Raw genomic sequence first — 23,768 nt, forward strand, 5'->3', positions numbered from 1 at the left:
TCTCATGTTCAGGCAAAATTAAGGGAGAATAAATATTTCAGAGAATGGTTAAAAACCTGGTACCTTAAACAAGGAATTGTTATTTTAGGCCTAGTTAATAACTCTGTGATTGTTTACTTTGTAAGTAAACAGTGCACTTTTAAATCCACTTTACTATTTAATATTAATTAATTAACACTAGAGAATGTAATTCCTGGTAAAATCTTTTCAATCAGATTATATATGCATAAAACATCCATTTCAAACTGTCAAGAAAAATGAGTAATATTGACATATTTGGATATTATGGTCAGTTATATGCTAACAAAGTGAGAATGGAGGCAATTATGTAGATACTCCAGTTTCCAGAAAAAGTCGTCTGCTTTGCTTGATAATTTAGCAAAATACCAATCTGGTAGTTTAACAAGTAACCATATTGCTCTGAATCAAATACCTTACAAAATAGTGTTAGCATGGGTTTATAACTTTTTAAAATGCTTTCATCACATCATTCTGTTGTTAATGTCGGTATTTATCCTGAAATGACACCCAATCTGTTTTTAGTTCTTTGGCATGTATGAAGTCAGCAGAAGCACTCTTTCCTGGGTTTTACTGCTTCCTCAGAAGAATGCACAGTATTTGGAACGAAACCACTTCTAACCCCTTCCCAGCCATCCTGAATACAAATTTCTCCCCTTTTAATAAGCTCATATATGTCTCTTGTCAAGATAGTGAAGGATTCCTCAACATTTGTAGCATCTTTTGCTGAGGTTTCTATATACTTCATACCACAGTCTGCTGACAGTCTTTCAGCTTCTTCCCTTGTAACTTGACGTTGTGAAGCTAAATCACATTTATGTCCCACTAGCAGAAATACAATCTGAAATGGCTGTACATGCATTTTTGCTTCTTCTAGCCAATCTTTCACATGTTCAAAAGATCGTCGGTTAGTAATGTCAAATACTAAAAATCCACCAACCGAGTTGCGGTAATAAGATCGAGTTATTGATCTGAAAAATAAATAGAAAAAAGATTGTAATTAATGTGATTTAACTAGAGTTTATAAGTCAAATATGAAGTGTCAAAGTGAACAAAAAAATTCTATGAAACTAATATGCAAGCCAGTTTCATCCACTGACATTAGATATTTAAAAATAGACAAGCACTTACATGTCATCTCACACTCAGAATTACTTGTTTTTATTTTAAAATATCTGATAGAATAATTATTACATTACTGTGGTTAAAAGTAGGCACACAAAAAGATTTGGTGTGGGGCAGAGATTACACAGCAGACCAGATCTTAAGAATCTCTCCCTATCATTTAAATCAACAGGCTCCTCTTTATGTCAGTTAAGGAAGAAGAAACAAGGGCAAACTTGTTATATCAGTTACAGGTTTCGTCCTGGGCTATACCTATTCAAGAAACAGGAAATTGTTCAGACGTGGGATATGAATCTGAGATGTGCGTACTTATGATTGTTTGCCTCTACCGATCTAGGCTCTTCTGATCAAGGTTCCTGTTGGGTAGCCCCTCTCCCATGGCTATGGCTTTCACCAGGTTCTGGCAATCTCATTTCCTTTCCTTGCCCCTTCTGGCCAGGTCGTTAATGGCTTCCCACTGTTGCTATTACTGAATGCATCACCATCCTTTGTTGGTGCCCTTGACCTTGCCCGCATTTCTGGAAAGTCACTACATTAAACTCTTTTCAGTTAACCTTTCAAGTGTGCCATTTGTTTCCTGACTGAATCATGAGGCAAGGGGCCAAGGCTATACTGTTTTATATTTTTGCCTTTACATATGTTGTCTTCTCTACCTAGAATGTCTTCTACCCTTTTTTTTTGCCAGCAAACTCCTATTTCTTCTTTGAGTCAGTTCAAAAATCCTGTCATATAAGAAGCCTTCCCTGTCACTGTCTTCTCCCCCTCTACCTCTCTTAGGCACTTCTCTCTCTTATAATTCCATTGAACCTTTGGCATACCGCCATTATATCAATTTTCATAATGTGCTGATTGGGTTTGTTGGTATGTCTCCTACTCAATTCAAAGCTCCTTTAGGGTTAAACATATTCTATGTATCTAAGAACTTCCTGGCAAATGATGGATGTAATTTAATATTTACTATATTGGATTAATTAATCTTATCAGAGAGGGAAAGTGTTAAATGTTGTATTAGCCAGAAATCACATATGTGTCTCAGCTTCCAAGTTGTCAGTGATCTTGTTTTTTTTGGTCACGCCGCGTGGCTTGCGGGGTCTTAGTTTCCTGACCAGGGATCAAACCCGGGGCCCCCTGCAGTGGAATTGCAGAGTCCTAACCAGTGGACCGCCAGGGAATTATCCCAAGTTGTCAGTGATCTTAAGCATTGAGATCATCCTTAAGCAAGTTCATCTGTTACTTGCCTGAGGCACCAAAGATCTTTGTGTAGGGCCAGTGTGTTATTTGGTACTCTCCAACTTTTACATACCTTCTTTATCCTTATTGCTGAAATCACAGCTCAGTTCAGTGACCTGATACCACAAGTACTACTTGTTGAAGAAAGTTTCCATATCTCCTGCTTCCCCTTCTCCTCAGAATTCATGGTAGAGAGGTTCTCAAGCGACTACTTAAAAAAACAACCTCTCTCAAGGACTACTGTACCGTACAGTTGTTGACAGTAAGAAAAAATCTCCCACTATCACTGGCAGGCTACAAATAATGCAGTTCATTTAAGTTGTTGCTGTTTTTGTAATTTTGAGGGATAATTGATTTGTTATTGTTTTGCTACTCATCTATATATGTGTGAATTTAGACAGATGTGCAGTGTCTTAAGAGAAACCTAATTAAGGCTGTTATTAGACTGAAAGCTTTCATTTACTCAGCACCAAGTCTGCATTACCACCCACCCCCTGCAATTAATTTACCATTAGTATAATTTAAAACAACATGCTTTTGTGTTTAAAAATTCAACATTGAAATGTTTGTCTATTAGGCAGAGGCATGTAGGAAATACCATATTTTCTAGCACTTTGTATTTAATTTTGAAAACATATTTGGAACACAGTTGCCAAATCATTCTATAGAATAAAATTATAGCAAAGTATATGTAACATATTCTATAAAACAGCCCTTATTAATAATTAATCGGAATAAAAGGTCTTAATAGGACATCTGCCTTTTTCTATATAATAATTTGATCTCCAGTTTGTGTCTGGATATTAGATTTAGAATTCTGATAATGGTTAGCCTTCAGATTCATAATTAGTTGTCCTAAAAGGCAGGGTTTCCCCTAAAACAACTGGGCATCCCTGCTGTCAGTTATTTAGGGGAAGAGACAGGCCTTCAAGACTGAAAAATGGAACTTGAAAGGCAGGTCTTACAGAGATGATGAGGGAACATCTATCTTTCTCTGGAACTTCCTCTCTTGGGTCGAGACACTTAGGTCTTCAGAAGGTCTTGAAGGTATTTTAAGGAGGCAGGGAACAGACCCTAAAAGAACAAGGTAGATAGGCCTCCCTGTAAAGAATCCAAGAGTTGTAAAGAATGATGAGTAACAATTCTTTATAAGCAACAACATCTTTTGCATGTTATTTTATATCTATTTCCTTCTGGGCTTTGAAAGTCTCACTGAATGAATAAATGATTTAAAGAAAGCCTGGGAAAAGTTCCACTGGACAATTACAGGTGTGACATTTTAGAATACAGACATGTCCTCTTTGTCATGAGCTATTACACTGTTGAGAAATGGTTCTTGGCTTAAAACCTGGCTTTGAGACTAGACACCTGAACATCAGATGACTGTGCAATCTGAGTGCTCATCAAGAAATATGTTCTCTGATTCACCAGGCGGGAACTTTGTCATCAAGCAGAAGTCATATATATAGGCAGGAATAGGGGTGGGACCTGAGGGGACCCAGAGTAACAAGGCTCACACACCCAGCATATCTACTTCTGCAGCACCCTCACAACCTATGGCCTTATGTGGATTTCCCTATAGTTAAAGGGGAAAAAAAATTCAAGTCTGCCTTACAGATGGCTCTAAATAATATGCTGGCATCAGTCTACTCCACTCAATAGTGGAAAAGAGAAATCCTTCCATTTGTGGAACTTTTAGTGGTACTTTTTCCAGAGGAAGAGATGGCGAGATGAAGGTTAAGGATCTACACCAATACACGAGCAGAGGCTAAGGGTTTGGAATGTTGGAAAAAACAAAATCAGAAGACTGATACTAAGGAGGTTTGGCACATGTAGGTGGGTCTTGAGTATGCAAATACTGTATCCTATGTGAATACTCACCAAAAGCCCCCTGTTTGAAAGAGTTCCTAATAATTGGTGAAACAAAATGTTCTGTTCTATAGTCATCAGTCAGTATTTTTATCCCAGTTTGGACTCACAGTAATCATGGTAGGAGGCTGGGACTGGGCTGAGCAGAGACTTTCTCTTGCCTCAACTGTCACTGCTTAATACCCAATTTTCCAGCAGTTACTGACACCTTGGATATGGTACCTTACTCTGGGAAAACCATCACAGAGGAGACACTGATATGTCCTCACTGTAATAGACATTTAACGTGGACTCAAGCCATGCTAGCACCACCATCCATGAACTTATGGAATACCTTATACAAAGTCACGGTATCCCACACTTTGCTATAGACCAAAGGTTTCAGTTAACAGAGGAAGAAATGGGCTGATGCCATAGGATTTGTTGATCTTATGTCACTATCACCTAGAGGCATATACCTATAAAACTGTGGAATGGGTTATTAAGATTCAGTTATGTTAACAGATACACACACACACATATATATATAATATATAAACAACAAGGACCTACTGTATAGCACAGGGAACTATATTCAATATGTATTACAATAACCTCTAATGGAAAAGAATCTGAAAAAGAACATATACATATATATAAAACTGAATCACCTTGCTGTACTCCTGAAACTAACACAACATTGTAAATCAACTATACTTCAATTAAAAAAAAAAGATTTAGTTATGCTCATGTCCAGGAGTTGACACCCTGTAAGGTTTTAGCATGATTCTTCAGGATGTATACGTTCTAAGCTAGTGAGTAATACAGTAGGTGGTGTTTTTTTCCCCATGAATAGATGCTCTGGTATGGGAAACAAAGGGTAAAAGTGGGGTGATGGTACCTCTTGCAATTACACTTAATGAGTCACTAAAATTTTTTGTTGCTTCTAATTCCTGTGACTCTGCTGATATAAAGGTTTTAGTATCCAAGGGAGAAATGCTTTCACTAGAGAACCTCGTGATGCTTCTATTGAATTAGTAGCTGAGACTGCCAATTGTCCATTTGGGGCTTCTTATGGCAGTGGGTGAACAGGCAAAAAAGGGGCAACAGTATCAATGGGGACCACACTGGCCTCCTGCAGTCCTTGCTGCCCAGAACTTCTGGGATCTTTTGGTTCATTTCATGCCTGGTCCCTCCAGCTATCCTGTCAAGTCTCTGGCACACAGACATGCTTCCAGTAACTTTCGTTTTTGATTAATGTCCTCAAGTTGGTTTTGTTGCTGGCAACCAAAGACCTGATTGATAGAGGCTACAGATATTTTGTAGGAAAAGAATGATACAAAACAAAGTCGCAAACATTTTATAAATTTCAACATAGCTTTATGAAGCCAAAATTCCTTCATTTAAAAAAATTGTGGTAAAAAACAGATGAGATTTACCCTCTGAACAATTTTTAAGTATACAGTATTATTAACTATAAGCACAATGTTGTACCACAGATCTCTAGAACTTTTTCATTCTGCATGACTGATACTCCCATTCCCATTGATCAGCAACTCATTTCCTACCCTCCCCCCAGCCCCAAGCAGCCACCATTCTACTTTCTGCTTCTGAGTCTGACTACCGTAGTTACCTCATATAAGTGAAATCATGCAGTATTTGTCCCTCTGTGATTGGCTTATTTTGTTACAGGAAAATGGGGAGCGAGAGGACAGTCCTGTCCCAGGTCTCAGGTGAGTCCCTGGGACAGGCCACCACGTAAGGGTCCTTGGCTTTGTGCAGGAAAGAATTCAAGAGCGAGCCATAGTAAAGTGAAAGCAAGTTTATTCTGGGAGATACACACTATATAGGCAGAGTGTGGGCCATCTCAAAAGGCACAAGGCCCTGAAATATGGAGTGGTTAGTTTTTATGGGTTGGGTAATTGCATAGCCTAACGAGTGGTAAGATTATTCCAACTCTTTTGGGGAAGCGGCAGGGATTTCCAAGAATTGGACCACTGCCCACTTTTTGGCCTTTTATGGTCAGCCTCGGAACTGTCATGGCACCTGTGGGTGTGTTGTTTAGCATGCTAAGGCATTACAATGAGCATATAATGAGGCTCAAGGTCTACTGGAAGTCAAATCTTCTGCCATCTTGGGCCTAGGTTGGATCTAGCCAGTTTATGTTGTATAGTCAATGTCATTCTTTTAAAGGTTGTGATCTTTAAAGTGTGTGCCCACTTCCCTCCTGTCTCAATTTCACTTAGCATAACATCCCCAAGATTCATCCATGTTGTAGCATATGACAGGATTTCCTTCTTTTTTTATGGCTGAATAATTTTCAACTGTATGTATATAACACATTTTCTTTATCCATTCATCTCAAAGTTTATTCTTACATGTATATTCGCTTTAGAATAGAAAAGAAAAATGGTTGCCTTGTTTATGTAAACATTTTAAACTGTTTAATTTTTCTAATTTTTTTTCCTGAAATAATATATAGACAAGTGAAATTGAGAGCACTGAATTGGCTTACATTTTATAAAGAATTACTTAATATATGGGCAATGCAACCAAAAAATGTGAATGAGATCTTAGATGTTATTATTATGAACTTTATAGGATGTGCACTGCTCTCTTAAAAAAGCAACAAAACATAGAGAACTTGCTGACTTACCTGGGTAAAATGAGCCAGATGGTCCACTGGAAATGCCCTTCTTGTGGCTTTGCCAATTGCCAAATAGGTATTTAGAAGATGGAAGTACTTTGATGACAAAGGCTGCTGGCAGCAAGCAGCCTATGAATGCATTAGCCTAATGAGTGCCTTTTTTCACCATGACATTACATTCCTACTGCCCTTCTGGGAATAGTCACTGTGTTGATGCTTTATTTACCTGCTTCACTTGCCTTGTAATCCGGGCCCTTAGAACTGCTTTCGAGAAACTAAAACACAAGTCTCCCCGCTCCTTGTATTATTACTGACTCTAACAGTCCCTGCCTTTGCCTTCTAAAACTTGGGGCTTATAACTTAGAATATCTTTTTTCATACATACAAACATTAAAATTCTCTATGTGTAATTCCAGGGTCTTTCCATCAAAAATCAAGTCTGTGGTTGTGGAGGCTATATGTAATACTGACAGGACCTAATGGCCGTATTCTGTCTTTGAATACGTGAATCAATTCCCCTGTGACCATCTTTTATTTTTCTTTTACCACAGGTCATCATTTTATGATAGTGAGGCCTTGTTATCACCCCCAGCATGCTCTATTCACCTTTTATCTTCTATTTTCCTCTATAGTTAACACATTCTAACGTCCTATATAATTTTTCCAACTTCTTTGGTTATAGCCCATCTCCCCCCATTAGAAGATAAGCTCCATGAGAGCAAGAATTTTTGTCACTTTTTTCGGAACGCTGTATCCCTAGTGTCTAAAACAGAATTGGGCATGCATGAGGCCTACTGAGAGTTGTAAATAAATAAACAACTGAATTAATAAGTTCAGACTCTGTAAGACTGTACCCAGGCAGCATGCAAATGCTAAGCAAATGGGAGAATAACAGAGGGAAATACAAAAAAGCTTATCTCCTTTGGATATTTATAGTAGGGATTCATGAAATGGGCTAAATAACAAAAAGAGAAGTGGGCTGAATAACAGTGCACACTGTAACTATAAAGGTGAAACCATCCACTTTTTCTAAAGAACTACTGTATTTAAATTGGTAGTAATTCAAATTGTATCTTGTAGTGGATTCTGGAAGGCAGAACAAGTTAATGTGAAAATCCAAATAATTTAGAAATTAATGAGAAATGTTTCTAGCTTCACTATTTGTCTGTAAGATGATAATGAAGGATGCTTATTTGCTATTTGGTATGGTACCAGAAAATGTATAAAAGATTTTAGCACTTATTCTGACACTGTCTGGCATCCTTTTGCAGAACAAAAATGAGATGATGACCAGCTTCTCATAATTATTTTATTTTCCATACAACATAATACATTATGTGATTTAACATAATTAAAGAACATTTTTTCTTGGGTTATAATCCTCCTACCATTTTTGTGACTTATGTTTCCATACAACTTTCTCAATATTGCTTCATTTCATGTGATTTGTATATCTCTCCACATTTATAATTTATACTGGTGTTTATCCTTTTCTCATTTCATTCTATGTCTGAAATTATGCAGCTTTTATTTTCAAGTCATTTGAATAGACTGTCCTTCTTTTTCATTCTTTTTCTAAGTTTGTGTTTTCATCAAAGTTACCTGTGCACTTACCACACATTCTTATTTTTCCTATTCCCCAAACTTGCCAAAACTGTACTGTTATATCATAATTTTAGGAAGATCATTTCTTGGCATTTGTGTTATTCTGACCATGTATACTTTTCAATGCTGAGCCCCGGAATAAACTGATTTCTTTTCCTTAGAGTTAATAATTATCTTGCATATTAATCAAGATAAGCCAGGCCATGCTATAGTAAGAAACAACCCACCGCTTGATAGGAAGAACGTTAAAAAACATGGGCTGTATTTTAAAACTACCACATGTGAGTTCTGCTCAAATTCACTAGTTAGAATTAGTCAAATGATTCTAAGTCAAGAGGGAAGGGAAATATATTCCTCCCGTGTGTCCAGAAGAAAAGAAGCATCAGATATGAGTTAGCACTCTCTACCACATCTTTTTATTCCTTTCTTTTTCTTTTTGCTGAATTTTCCAAGTAGTCCTTAATAACCTAACCCCAAACTCTGCCAGTTGCCATTTTTTAAAAAGTTCATTCCTGTTAGCTTTTCTGTCAATTTCATCTTCCTGAGGAGGTCTCTCTTACAATCTTCTGCCCTGCTCCAATCGGGCCTGGTTGTCCTTGGTATCTGTGGCAGAGAGAGCATCCTATGATCTCCCTTCACCATTTTCTTGGGCATTTCCTTTGCTTTTCTTCAGGGGTAAATCTCCTGTTCCTCAGAGCCCATGTCTTCATTCTTGGTTTATTCTTTTAAGCACATTATGTGTTTGTCTGTGTCTGTGTGTGTGTATATAGAGCACATCCTCAAGTAGCTTCCTAAAAAAGATTCATGAGGGAAAACAAAAGATGCATGAGGTAATATTTTGAAGTCTTGCATGTTTTTATTCTGCTTTCACAGTTGAATGACAGTTTGGTCAGATATAAAATCCTTTCAGAATTTTGAAGTCTCTCCATTGCCTTCTAGCTTCAACTGTTGTTTTCGGGAAGGCTGAAGTCAATCTGATTCCAGATCTTTTTTATGTGACCTTTTATACATGTCCCTCCCCCACCCCACCCCAGAAGTTTGTAGGAACTTCTCTGTGGCCCCAGTGTTTAGAATTCCACGATGATGTTCCTTAGAATGTGTCTACTTTCATCTATTGTGCTGGACCCTTCCAATCTGAAAACTCAGGTCCCTCCCTACATCTAGGAAATTTTTTTGAATTGCTTCACTGATGATTTCTCCCCTCTGTTTTTTCTGCTCCATTTTTCTAGAATGCCTGTTACTTTTTTATTGAACCTTTTGGACTAGTCCTCTAATTTAAAAAAAATATATATATTTCCTATTTTCTAAGTCTTTGTCTTTTTGTCCTACTTTTTGAGAGATTTCCCCAACTTTATGTTGTTTTATTTTTTTCTATTGTGTTTCCAAAAGCTCTTTTGTTCTCAGAATATTCTTTTGAAAAAATAGTATCTTGTTCTTCTTTTATGATTTAAATACTTGCCCACTATCCCTCTGAGAAGATTAAGGACAGGGTTTTTTGGGGGGGGTTGTTTTTTTAAACATTCCCTTCTCCCTTATTAACTTTGTTTTTCTGGTTGCTTTTGGTTTCTGTTTATTTTGGTCTCTAGGTTTCATGTTACAGATTTCCTAGTATTTCTTGTAATCTTTCATTGAGACTAAAAGCCTCACTCATAAGATGATCAGGCTGGATCATTTAGTTGAGGAAACTCTAATGTTGGCCTCTTAAGTCTTTCTTCTTGGCCTGGTCAGATTTGTCAGAAATGATTTCACCAATGTCCTGTTTGAAGGGTGAAGGTCTGATTACTAGCATTCTGGGAGCTAAGATGGGGAAGAGGGCTAGACAGTCTTAGCATACAACATGCATACATTCACTTAAAGCCCTTACTTTTAATAAGGGACCCCAACCTCAATTATGCCTGATGCTTCCAGTAAGAGACTCTATGTTTAACTCTTCTCAAAGAATAAATTTCTAGTTTTTTGCTAATGTGGGGGGAGAGGAAGTCACCTGGTGTGTGGAATGGTGGAGGGGATGTGAGGATCCAGTCTTTCTTAAACAGACTGACAATCAATGATCCTTATTTTAGCATTCCCACTTCAGAAGTATCTGGTGTCACCATTTCCTGAATCTTTAGGGGATTCAATGATATATACTGGTTTGGTCTTTAGCTTTTTCCACCCCTAGCTTAGAAGCCCATTTTCTTTAATCTGCTAATTCATTTACCATTCCTCCATCTGCTTTCTTACTTCCAAAATTTTTTTGCTATTGTCTCCTTACCTATTCTCCTTGCTAGGATTTATGGTTAAAAAACAAAACTATTGTCACTTTAGTGAGGTTTCAGGAAAAAAAGCTAAAATAGGCAAAGGTGTTCAATCTGCTATCATTACTGGAAGTTACTTCTTTTTTAATTGTTATTATTTCCTATTGTTATTTCTCTTACTACTGACATATCCTTCATGTCCCAGCATCAAGGACCACATTCTTTCTGATACATCCTCTGAAACTAGCCCTAACCCTACACACAGATGACAATTCCTCCCTTTGTTCTGCCACCAGAACTTATTTTAGTACTTACTAGCCTTTATTCCAATTATTTATTATCTTTCTTTGCTGTGAGTCTGTGAGAAAGATCTCTAATTGTCCCCCAGTGTCTATTCTCCCTGTCTTCCTTTAGTAATAGAACTCCATGAGTTTTAGCTTGTACATAGCAACTCATATAGAAACTATATTCCCCAGCTTTCTTACAGTTAGTTTTGGCATATCACTAAGTTTGGATCGATGGGACATGATAAGTTATGTGTGCAGTCTGACGTTCATCTGCTTGAAGATGCCATTTGCCCTAGGCTTCCTCTTTCTCCTTCTTGCTTGTTAGGAAATGGCAATGACTAGAAAACCCTGGAAACTGATGTTGAGGCACAGCCACCTGGATAGTCCAGAACTGCTCACTCTGGACTATTAACATGGGGAGAGAGAAACAAAGTTCTGTATTATTTAAGGTAATATATTTGGTCAGTCTCTGTTATAGCAATATAGTCTGTACTCTACCCAGTATAGAGACAGCATGGACCTTGAATGTGAGACTATATCATATTTATTTTTATATCTATTTTTGCATCTAGTGCCTGGTATACAGTTAATCTAAACAAATGCATAGATTTCCACACATAAATCATAATCCTGATTGATTTCAGTTTCTCTAGAAAAAAAAGGAAAACTACTTCACAGTTCTTTTGTAACTTTACGACACCATAGGCAGTATTTGCTTGTAGCTTTGCCTAATACCCAACATCTCTCCTTGTCTAACAAGGCAAAAGACTTCATATAAATTTCTCCACTGCAGCGGGCTGGGTTCATTCCTGTTACTAAGTGTAGCAGTGCAGTCACTGAGTACTGCATGGAGGGGAGAATTGATTGTCATTGCAGCCACAAGTGTTTGCTGTCAGTTATCAGTACCGCTTCTATTGTGTAAAGCTATTTCTCCTTTTGTTTCTGAATATAGCCGAAAAATAATGGTTTGAGCAGACACAGTAATTAATTTGGATCTACAGAGATGGGAGTGGGGGTGGGGTTGTATGCAAACAGAATATTTTTCAGGATAGAAACTACACAATGTGCCAGTAAAACTCTTTTCAACCATGCCAGGAGGCCTGATGCAGCAGAAAGAGCACTGAACAGAGGAGTTAAGAGAATTAGGCTCTTATGCAAACCACTAACAAATGATAAGGCCTGGGGCAAGTCAAAGACTCTCTGGACATTAATTCTATCATTTTACAAATGAGACTGTTGGGACTTCCCTGGTGGTCCAGTGGCTAAGACTGCAAGCTCCCGGACTTCCCTGGAGGCACAGTGGTTAAGAATCTGCCTGCCAATGTAGGGGATACAAGTTCAAGCCCTGGTCCGGGAAGATCCCACATGCTGCCGAGTAACTAAGCCTGTGCGCCACAACTATAGAGCCTGCACTCTAGAGTGCGTGAGCCGCAACTACTGAGCCTGCGTGCCACAACTACTGAAGCCCTCGTGCCTAGAGCCTGTGCTCTGCAACAAGAGAAGCCACTGCAATAAGAAGCCCGCACACCACAACAAAGAATAGCCCCCATCACCGCAACTAGAGAACGCCCATATGCAGCAATGAAGACCCAGCACAGCCAAATATAAAACAAATAAATAAATTTATTAAAAAGAAAAAGACTCCATGCTCCCAATGCAGGGGGCTGGGGTTCAATCTCTGGTCAGGGAACTAGATCCTGCATGCATGCCACAACTAAGAATTCACATGCTGCAACTAAGAGTTTGCATGCTGCCAACTAAGAAGTCTGCATGTGACAACTAAGATCCACATGCTGCAACTAAGAAGTCCGCATGCTGCAACTAAGAAGTTCACATGCTGCAACTAAGAAGTCCACATGCCACAACTAAGAAGCCCGCACACTACAACTAAGAAGTCCGCATCCCGCAAATAGGAGTCCGCATGCCGAAACTAAGAAGCCCACATGCCCCAACGAAGATCCTGTGTGCCGCAACTAAGACCCAGTGCAGCCAAAGTAAATAAATACATTTTTTTTTTTAAAAAAAAGGGGGACTGTTGTACCAGATCCATCCATCTGTTTCTTCCCAGTCCTATGGTTGTACCAAAATGGCCAGAATGTTGATCTCTGTAGCTTCTTTCATGTGTCTTCTCCCCCCTCGCTTTCTTGGATTCTGTTTTCAATTCATCTCTCACTAATTTTCCTCGCCTCCAATAGTCCTCTCCTATACAATTAGTTATACCTTCTCTTCCACTTTTAATTCTCTTTTTAGAGTCTGTCCATCTGTCCTATCATATATGTCTTAAACTTCACCTCATATTTGCTTCATTAACTTTTGATTTCCTAATCCCATAGCCTTTCTGTAGCCCTTAAAACAAGTACTAATGATATTGCATGATCTGTGTAAAACTGTGACAAGTGCCTAGAAGTCAGGCAAGAGGAGAAACCTTTTAATTTTGAATGAGGGGACAAAAACCAAGGAATTTACTCTAGAGTCTATTGATCTGATTAGATCTTGCTCTAAAATATAGTAACCAAGTGTTTTAAAAGGGAGACCTGACGGAGTCATTCAGAAGCACCAGCAAAAGAGACAGAGAATCATATGAGAGAAGAAACCATGAGAGGTTCTCAAATATACTCCTAAAATTTAAGGAATTGCCTACAATTTTTCTTTGAAGTATTGGCTCCTAAAGTGCTCTAATCTTCCCATCTGTTGGTTCCTAAAACACTCCATGTAAAAGGACTCTGGGTTGGGAAATACCATATCTGTCTTGGGGGTTTACAAAGTATATTAGGATATTAGTATATTAAAAGCTCTGAGAAATCTGGCGACAACCCAGCACTTCCAAAACTATTTGATCAAGGAAACTTTTACTCAAATTACACCTATTAATTTGAAAAATGCTACTTTGAAGAAAAATGATGGGCAATGCCTAGAATTTGAGAATCTATAATCTTTCTTTATAATGCCTTCTGTTATAGCCAGGAAGTTCTTAGTATATAACTCCCATTTGCAGTATTCTCTCTTGATCTCTTCTTAGAGAAGAGGGTTCAGTTTGGGCCACACACTATTCTTTTGTATTTCTGAGGCAGGAGTCTGTGATTAAGGCTGTTCTTCAGCCTTATCCATTTGAAGCCATATCCCACTAAGTCCTACGAGATGGAAATACATTTGGAAATCCTAAAGAATCAGAAGAAAAACCACTTTTAACATTCCTAGTACAGGAAGATAATTTAAGCAGAGATTTTGACCAATTATACAAAAAGCAGAGGAAAGAATAGGCATAGAGAAGGATAACATTTTGCCAAGAAAAGTCACTGATGAATTTTGGGGCGTGGCTTGATAAAGACCTTTCTCAGGTGACTCTGATGCACTCACTATACCAGTGAAGTAGAAATAAACCTACGAGGGAAGTCTCTGTTCCCTTACCTCAACATTTTTTTGGCATTGAGATATTTTTGATGGTTTCTTTATATCCTAGCTATTGATATCAGTGGATGGTCTTAAGGACTTACTGCCAGTAATAAAATAATTTTATTTAGCATATTGTTCCTAAATGAAAAATGAATTATCACCATAGGAAGGAAATAGAAAAAAACTTCAGTACGTTTTAAGAATGTTTAAAAGAACACTAAGATTCTAAACCAAAATAAAATAATATGCCAGCTAGCCATCGACATTTACTCAGTCATGCTTGTACACGAACTACTATCTGTATTTTGAAACTCTTTCACAGCTTAAACTAAACATATACTTTTAAATTTAAAACATATTGGACCTCTGTTCTGGAACTCCTACAGGTCAGAACAGTACTTCATTACACAAAGTGATTCTTTCCAGAAAACAATGGGTTTTAATAATATTTGTTTCTTGATAAGCTAGGTAGATTGTGTGGGGTAATAATTTTTAAATGAACTTCCCTGAATTATATATTGTCAGAATTGATTAAAAGTTACTGACATTTGGAGGCAGATATATTAGTATCATAAAGTACAGGCTTTGTAGGTATTTCACTTTAGAAAGAATGAAAATATCTTAAAAAGTAAAATCTGATGTTCTCTGGTGTGTGTGTGTGTGTGTGTATACCTCAGTATTAGTTGAGTGGTTCACCTTTCTTTTTTTTTTTGCGGTACGCGGGCCTCTCACCGTTGTGGCCTCTCCCATTGCGGAGCACAGGCTCCGGACGTGCAGGCTCAGCGGCCATGGCTCACGGGCCTAGCCGCTCCGCGGCATGTGGGATCTTCCCGGACCGGGGTTCTGCATCAGCAGGCGGACTCTCAACCACTGCGCCACCAGGGAAGCCCCACCTTTCTTTTTCACTGCTTGACAGAGCAGACTGATAGAATGCAGATTCCCTTCTAACTCGGCTAGGATAAGAATAACTGGCTCTTAAAACACCAAGATAAACATTCTCAGATCATTCCAAGAAGTTGCTCTTTAAACTTTAACATGGCTATGGAGGCTAAGTTGTTAAGAAATCTTTGTATGCTAACCAAACTGACTGACAATGGCTAGAAATTTCTTCTCTCTTTCTCTCAGACTGAGCGAAGCACTTTTCTTCATGTGAAAACTTTACTGAGTGATTCATGTACTAGCAACATTATCTCTAATTTTTTTTTCTAGCCCTTTCTTTGAAAGCTAAATGTGGAGCCAATGTGTCAGAATAGGTGGTCATCAATGCAGCATGATGAGAGGAAACTCCGACACCCATCAGCCATAGATCCATAACTCTGCCAACAGGGAAATGTTACTTCAAGATGAGGTGTTACCTCCTAGGTGGTCATCCTCTTTTAGAATAGAAATACTCCTGTCAGAACCCTTATTAAGTTTTAATAATTTTGTGTCTCTTGGTCATCTAGCTACTTCTCTCTCTGAAGCTAAGATGGAGTAGTAAGGGATGGCTTTTCGACTGAGATGTGAGGGAAAATAGAAGTGAAGGATAGGTCAAGGTCCTACTATCCAAAAACAGAAGGAAAGAAAAGTAGGAAAGCCCCAAAGTCCCCAAGAATGAGTTTTACCTACTTTACAATTTTGCCTGCTGCTGGTCTAGGGCCTTCAAACATTGGAGTACAATATTTAGTCTACTATGTTTACAATATTTAGTTACTAAATAGTCAGAATGTATAATCACCTTCATATAGCAATATGTCATTGAGGCTGTGGCTATACATGCAAAATCAATTGATTCATTGAAGAAAAAAGAAATTAAGAAAAATAGTCACAGGTTTTTGAAATTACTGGCTAGCTTCTTAACTGTACTGACTATACAATCACTCAAAATGGTCTGAATGCTCTGAGTGGACAGTGAAAATAACTTTTATCATATAAAAATACATTTGGCTACACAGGTCATTTTTCCACATTCTGCTGCACTTGTTAGAAATGATGCTGGCTCCTTCTTACATACAGTTTTACTCTGAAACTCCATAAAGTAGACACTTTTTAGGGTGACTGCTCACTTCCTTCTTCTGTGAATTTCTCTTTCCCAAAAAGTAGACCCTTACAGATTCATTTGCATTGGATGACCCATAATGCATACCTGGGATATTTGTATTATAATCCCTTTGTGTTTTATGTATACATTATCTTAATAACTGGACCCTGGGGGAGCTGATTCACTGGCCAATCAAATAGCCAATGAGATTTTTTCTTTCAAGAATTTGAATAAGAGGCTCAGAGACTGAGACAGTTGGGAGCTGACAGCATTGGATAATGGAAATAGACTAGAGAGAAAATCCACAAACTCTTGTTATTAGAGCTTCCATATTTTCAGACACTTGTATGTTCAGTGAGATTTTTGTCTCTCATGAGACCTGTATCATTTATAATTTATGCCTTATATCCAAACTAATTTGGTTATATTTCTGTTACTTAAAACACAAATAATTTTAACCAAGACAGTATATTATCAGATTACTCAATACAAATATAGTCTAGCTTTCTATTGTTTCTAATAACTTGGAACTACAGTAGACTGCAATGATTATGGGACTTAGTTGTGGACAATCTCTGCTCTGTTACCTATGCAATATGAACCCACCAATCCACTATCAGAAAATCTTTTTCTATTGAAGATCATGAACCACAGTAAGGAGAGTGGGGATCAAGTAAGGGTCCTTTTAAAAAAAAACAAAAAACAAAACCTATTTAGTTTAGGAATCTTAAAAGATACCTTAAGGAGAAATATAAAATGTTCATGTTGCTTACTTCTAAAATTATGAACGGAGAACATAAATTAAACCAGTTTTAAACATTTACTTCATATGAATGTTTTGAAGGGGAAGAGAAGAAAACAGAGACAAAAGGGAGGCAGAGGGTAAATAAGGAGAATAAGTTAAAAAGAAATGAGAGCATACAAGACACATTAAAATAAAAAGGAAGGAGAGGGGCTTCTCTGGTGGCGCAGTCGTTGAGAGTCCGCCTGCCGATGTTAGGGGACACGGGTTCGTGCCCCGGTCCGGGAGGATCCCGCATGCCGCGGAGCGGCTGGGCCCGTGAGCCATGGCCGCTGAATCTGCGAGTCCGGAGCCTGTGCTCCGCAATGAGAGAGGCCACAACAGTGAGAGGCCCATGTACCGCAAAAAAAAAAAAAAAAAAAAAAAAAAAAAAAAGTAGGGACTGATAGATGAAAGGGATAAAGGAAAAATATAAAGAAGTTTAAGGAAGGGTAAGACACATAAGGAAGAGAAAGATACACAGTAGGAGAGGAGCTAGAGGAAAAGAGATGAAGAGGCAGGCAGAGAGTTAGAGAGAGGCCCAGGATGTTAAGTGGTATTAGTTACAGGTCACCTTCAAATTTTTAGGGGGGCAGGGGAGGCTGTCCCTTTTATAGCAATTACTGCTTACAGCCCTTTAGCTGTAACCAGCCCATTAGCTGGTTAACTAATGTCTGCACGTTTTCCATTGCTCCAAACTTCAAAAGTTTAGTTGGTTCTGCTCAAAGAATGTGACTAAAGCAACTCATCAAGGGAGCTTTCCCCAAATTATACTACTAAGAACACTAGTTATCATAGATTTTCATGTTTTAAGAATAGCCCCTCAAATAAATGGTGGAAATGCTAGTTTAATCAAAGTTAAACAGGTTTCTTTGCTCAATACTTCTTGGAGTCTTTGATATGAATTTCTAAGAGAGAAATGGAATATAGGGATTTCCAAGCTTATTTGATTACAGAACCCATCCTTTAAAAAGAATCAGAAGGTATGAGTGTTCTGCAGAACACGCTTTGAGAAGAACTACACTAGGAGGACATTATTCTCTGAACTTTACAACCAGTGGCTGTAACTGTAATACCCCCAAGGCCAGACAACACGAAATAAAAGGCCAAATCTGGCTTGAAGCTTCAGGTTTTCTATCCCTATAGCTAATGTTGCTTTTTCTTTATCTCATTTTATCTTCATATTGCTTTAAGTGCTTTTCATGGGAAAAATTCAAATTTTATATTCTTACATTCTTACATTTGCTCTCTATACTTCTAGCCTTATTTGCACTTATTTATCTTATTAATGCTGTTAAGCAATATTCTTGTTTCCTTTCCTGCTAAACTTCTTCCACTATGATGATTAAAAAATAAAAGTGGTGACAGCTAGTTTCCCCCAGTGCCAAATCCATCTTCCCTTTTTCCTAGGCACATGGTAGCCCCGTGTAAGTGTGGCCTTGTAACTAATTTCTCTTCACTGAATTGAGAGCTGAAGTGATCTGCACCACATTGGCCTCACTTGCTTAGAAGAAACATTACTTGATTTAGATCTTTACTTTCCCCTCCCCTGGAAGTGGCACACAGTGTGCCTGCAACCCAGCTTTGTTCACACAGAAGAAGATAATGTCCTAGGGATGGCAGAAAACTAAGAGAGAAGGTACTTGAATGATGGCCTGGAGCAGGCCACTCCAACAACTTGTACTACTTACCTTGAGACTGTTACACAAGAGAGAAATAAACTATTGTTAATGAAGGCACTGTAATTTTAAGTATCCTTAATACAGCAATTTAACATTTATCCCGACTAAAACATAGTGTTAATAATAAAAACTTAACAATTGAGTGTTAAGTTACAATTTACAGATGCTCACATATTCATCATTTTTCTAAACCTTCTTCACTTTGATTTTGTTCCTTTTTATTTTTTGTAAGTAGTTATTGACTACTAGCATGTATTATCTGAACTTCGAAAGCTAAGGCTTTATTTGTCAATTATACCTCAATAAAGCTGGGTAAAAAAAAGATAACTAAGGCTACTTATGGTCATAATCATCAGCTCACTATTTTGTTGTTCTGTAACATATTTGTTTATGCTTTTAAGCTATATCCTGAACTGTCTAAAGTAGGTTTCTTTTTGTTAGTTTATATCTAATCACCAATAAACCTCCAAATAGAATGTTTTCCTCAAATTCCTAATGGTATAATTATAACTAATGACAGAACTATATATTCATGAACTATATAGTACCTTTCTATGAAACAAACGTGCTTACTCAAAATAAGTATCTGTATTTTCTTAGAGGAAGGTACAGAATGATTTAACATTAATTGTTTTAAATGCAATTTTATGGAGAAACATTCTGCTAAATGAGAGAAAAGCAAGTATTTGGAGGCAGCTACTGAAATATGTATGTATTTAGGAATACATCTTTGGTAAAGAGCCAAGCAAAATAAAGTATGACTCATTGTCAGTAAACATTCCCTAAATGTCCTTGCATTATTATGAGAGAGTTACTGTCTGATTTTAATAGTGTATATAAAATCAATTTACATTCTTCTTAAAGGCAATAAAAAAATGATGTATTTAACAGAAAAGGTCTTTAAAATCTAACAAATTAATCATCCTTACTTTCTTGTCAATAAGTTTTTAAGGAAAGAATTTTAGACACAAGAAGATTTTACTACCTATGTTTCTTGTAGCTGCAATTATCAGTAGTTGCTAGAAGTTTAAGGTATAAAGAACACGTTTTTATTATTTTCACTTTAGAGGGTAGAGCAAGAGCTATTAGTAAATGTTTTTTTCTGACCATGAAATATCTTAAAGTTCATCTCTGATTGAGATCACAAGTGAATGAATTTGCAGTCTACCTTATAATGGTAAAACTGCAATGAATCTTAGAGATCATAATGACTCCATTTTACAGATGAGGAATCAGAGTTTGAAAAAAAATTTTTTTTTTTTTTTTGGTACGTGGGCCTCTCACTGTTGTGGCCTCTCCCGTTGCGGAGCACAGGCTCCTGACGTGCAGGCTCAGCGGCCATGGCTCATGGGCGCAGCCGCTCCGCGGCATGTGGGATCCTCCCGGACCGGGGCACGAACCCGTGTCCCCTGCATCGGCAGGCGGACTCTCAACCACTGCGCCACCAGGGAAGCCCTGAAAAATTATTTTAAAGGAGGCTTCTTGAAAAAAAATCTTCTTCATGGAATTCTAGGTATTGTACAATTCAAATCAATAACCTTTAACACTTCTCTAAAGGGCTGGCCTTACTATCTTTGCACTTTACACATTGTAAAACTATGGTATAAGCAAGCTAAGCAGTTCACTTATCTCTATGAATCAGTGTCATAGCTGGGAATGGAAGCCAAAACTTTAAAGTGTTGGAACATTCTCACAGAAGTAGACTCATCTCATTCAGAATGGATGCTGGCTGGGGTGAGGGGAAGCCATGTTTGGGAAATCCGGTCAGTAAGTACTCTATTTCACAAACAGACTACTTGCTGAAGACTACAAAATGCTTGCTTTAATGAGTTCCAGTTGATAATGCAACCTTAAAAAAGCCCCAAACACTACAATATATCAGGTCCCTACTTTCCTCTAAATTCCTTGAATCCTAGAAATTTAAAATATGCTTCATATCTGGTTAAATCTTAAATATCTAGGAAATGCGTACAAGTTACGTTTAGTTTTGGATCCCTCCTCTATGCAGAAAAGTATTTTCTGATCTATTATCACTCTGGAACATTAAGTACCTATTATAAATAAAATAAAGGAAAAGTTCCTAACAAATCTCAGTATGTACATCTCTCTTTTCTTCACCAAAGCACCAATGATGACAAACTTCTAAAGACAACTCAACCCTTAAAAACCCTGTGTCCCTGATGTTACATCTAGTTGCTGTACATGACACATTCCCACGGGTCCTGGCCCAGTATTTCTGATGACCACATTCGGTGCTGTGAGGTGTTCAGACCATTACCGCATTCATCATCTCCCTCTGAACGATGCCCAATGAGCTCATGCAGTAATCTGGGTTGGAGCACTGCTTGCTGTGAAGCTAAATGGATCAATCACAAATCTGGGAACGCTTCTATGCAGTTCTCCTGGGCCGCGTAGATGGGAAGCTGCTCCGTCAGGGGAGGAAAACGGGAGCTTGGAGGAGGGTGGTCAGGTCAGGGTGTGTACAGCGAGGGACACTGAGTTTGGGGAGAAGGCAGCAGGGGAGCCGAAGAGTTGGGGATAAAAATACTAGCAGGGGTAGAGGGCTGCGGAAGAGGGGGCTGGTGAGGGTGACCTGGGCTCAGGCGGGAAAAGGAAAGACAGAAAGGGGACGCAGGAAATGGGAGCCAAAGAAAGAAGTGAGAAACTGCGGAGGAGGAAGTCGTCCCTGGAAGAGGAGGGGCAAAGGGGAAGTGAGAATGGAGTGTTTGCACTTTCGAGAGGGAAGGGCCAGAGCTTCTCTCGACACTGGCCTGTGCGGCCGACGCTTGGGGAAGGTGCCCCAGGCGGATGGAGGGGGCGGCGCGGTCCCTGGGGTCCCGGCGCCGGCGGCCCTACCTGAACCGCTCCTGTCCCGCCGTGTCCCAGAGCTGCAGCTTGATCCTCTTGCCCGGCTCGATCTCCAGCAGGCGGGAGAAGAAGTCCACGCCGACAGTGGGGTCGCAGGCTGGGGAGCGCAGCCCGGGAAAGCGGCCCTGAGTGAAGCGGTGCAGGAGGCACGACTTGCCCACTGTGGAGTCCCCGATCACGATGAGGCGGAACTGGTAGATCCAGATGGTCTCCATCGCTCACGTGCCCAGCTGGCTCTAGGGCCGCCCCACCCACCCACCCGCTGCGGGGCAAGTAAGGCGGCGGGAACTGTCCCTTCAGCACCTCCCGGGCGCTCGCCTGCCGGCTTCCAGCATATTCCTGCGGCTTCGGCCGCCGCCTGGACCCCGCCCTCTCTGGAGGGAGAGGCGGGGCCCGGCAGGGCCAGGGGCGGGCCCTCGGGCCAGTGGGCGGAGCAGGGGCCGTGGTGAGGGGTGGGGGGAAATAGTCTAGTTGCTTGCGGACTCCCGCCCCCGACCTCTGTAAATCACTTTCCCCCAAAGCTCACTGGGCGCCGACGGGAAAGTGGGTGTGGTGAAAGGACGTGACAGCAGCAGCAACCAATGAAAGTGAAGCAAGGTCTCAACTCTTGGAGGGTCAGCCAATGAAAAGTGAGAATCATTTTCTTACGGGCGTCAGGGCGGGCTTGTCCGATTCCGGCTTTAATTTTGGAAAACGCGGGGGCCGTAACCTGGGTCACCGTTGTGGTTTCCTCTTTTAAAGATTTGACCAGTTCTGTGACCACCGTTCTTTAACCAGATTTCTGTTGGCGGCTTTCTGGTCTCTAGCCTTGTTGATTGCCACCTCCAAGGCGTTCTAATGTGAAGGAGTTGAGAGCAGAATCGAAATAAATTTGCAGAGAAAGTTCTGGATGCTTCTAGCAAGGGCTTTGGCCATTGCTCCTGCCACCACCATTTCTTCCTCACAGCTTCCAGTACTACGGAAGAGTGAGAAAAATGCCAATCGCCGCCATTGTCTCTAGGGCCCTTCAGCGAGGGGAAGGAGAGGAAAGGAAATGAAATGTTGAGATGTTCATAAAACCTCCCTTTCTTCTCGGAAGAATGGGAGCTTCCGTCTCCGTTATACATGCCGGAAAAATCCTGAAGCGGTCTCTCCTTAGTTTATGCCTGGTCAGGGATCTGAATAAAGCACAGTTGAATTCTGGCGAGATCGACTCCTTTCTCATGCCTCTCTTCTGACTGGTTAATAGTGAGTTCAAGATTTGTCTTTTAAAAGTTAAACAGTTTTGGGCTTCTCTGGTGGCGCAGTGGTTGAGAGTTCCGCCTGCCGATGCAGGGGACATGGGTTCGTGCCCCGGTCCGGGAAGATCCTGCATGCCACGGAGCGGCTGGGCCCGTGAGCCATGGCCGCTGAGCTTGCGCGTTCGGAGCCTGTGCTCTGCAACGGGAAAGGCCACAACAGTGAGAGGCTCGCGCACCGCAAAAAAAAAAGAAAAAGAAGAAAAAAAAAAAAGTTAAACAGTTTTAAAGTGTGTTTTTGCCAAAGTAGAATTTTAACAATTCCACTTTTTTTCATGCCCACATGCAAACTTACACTTTTGTTATTCATCCTTACTTCCTTTCTTGTTTTGGGGGAAGAGGTATTGTTTTGAAGGATGTGTTTAATCCCCTGACACCCATCTTTTTAAAACTTTTTTCTAACAGTGATCTTTATTTCATAACATTCATACCTCAAATCTCCTCCTTGCTAATAGTTTGTACTGCTCAGCCAGTGGACATACTCGCGTATCCACAATCCTGAAACTAAGCAAAACATCTCTCCATTATGCCTCTCCTTTAGATTTTTGCTTTTTCCATTATTTTCCTTTTCAAACATTAAAAAAGAACCCTCTATTCTCATTTCTAACCCACCAGTTAGTCTTCAGCCCTCTCCATGCCTAATACACCCCTGACATTGCTTTTGATAATGTTGCCAGGGACTTTCTAACTACCAAATCTGCTCCTTCCCTACCCCATCTTCTATCTTTAGTTATTCTTCTTGACCTCTCA

General features: G+C 39.5%; 1 protein-coding gene across 1 annotated transcript; it reads right to left on the minus strand.

Moving 5' to 3' along the window:
- Positions 1–562: 562 nt before the first annotated feature.
- RAB39A (RAB39A, member RAS oncogene family) lies at positions 563–22,069 on the minus strand (the record flags this gene model as incomplete). The annotated part of the gene is made up of 2 exons (XM_082843907.1): positions 21,730–22,069; positions 563–989 (listed from the first exon to the last, which is right to left on the minus strand). Exons 1-2 carry the CDS (start codon positions 21,954–21,956, stop codon positions 563–565), a joined length of 654 nt encoding a protein of 217 aa, XP_082700033.1. The 5' UTR covers positions 21,957–22,069.
- Positions 22,070–23,768: the final 1,699 nt, after the last annotated feature.

Source organism: Leucopleurus acutus (genome assembly GCF_964270905.1).
Source record: "Leucopleurus acutus genome assembly, chromosome: 8".
Taxonomy (NCBI): Eukaryota; Metazoa; Chordata; class Mammalia; order Artiodactyla; family Delphinidae; genus Leucopleurus; species Leucopleurus acutus.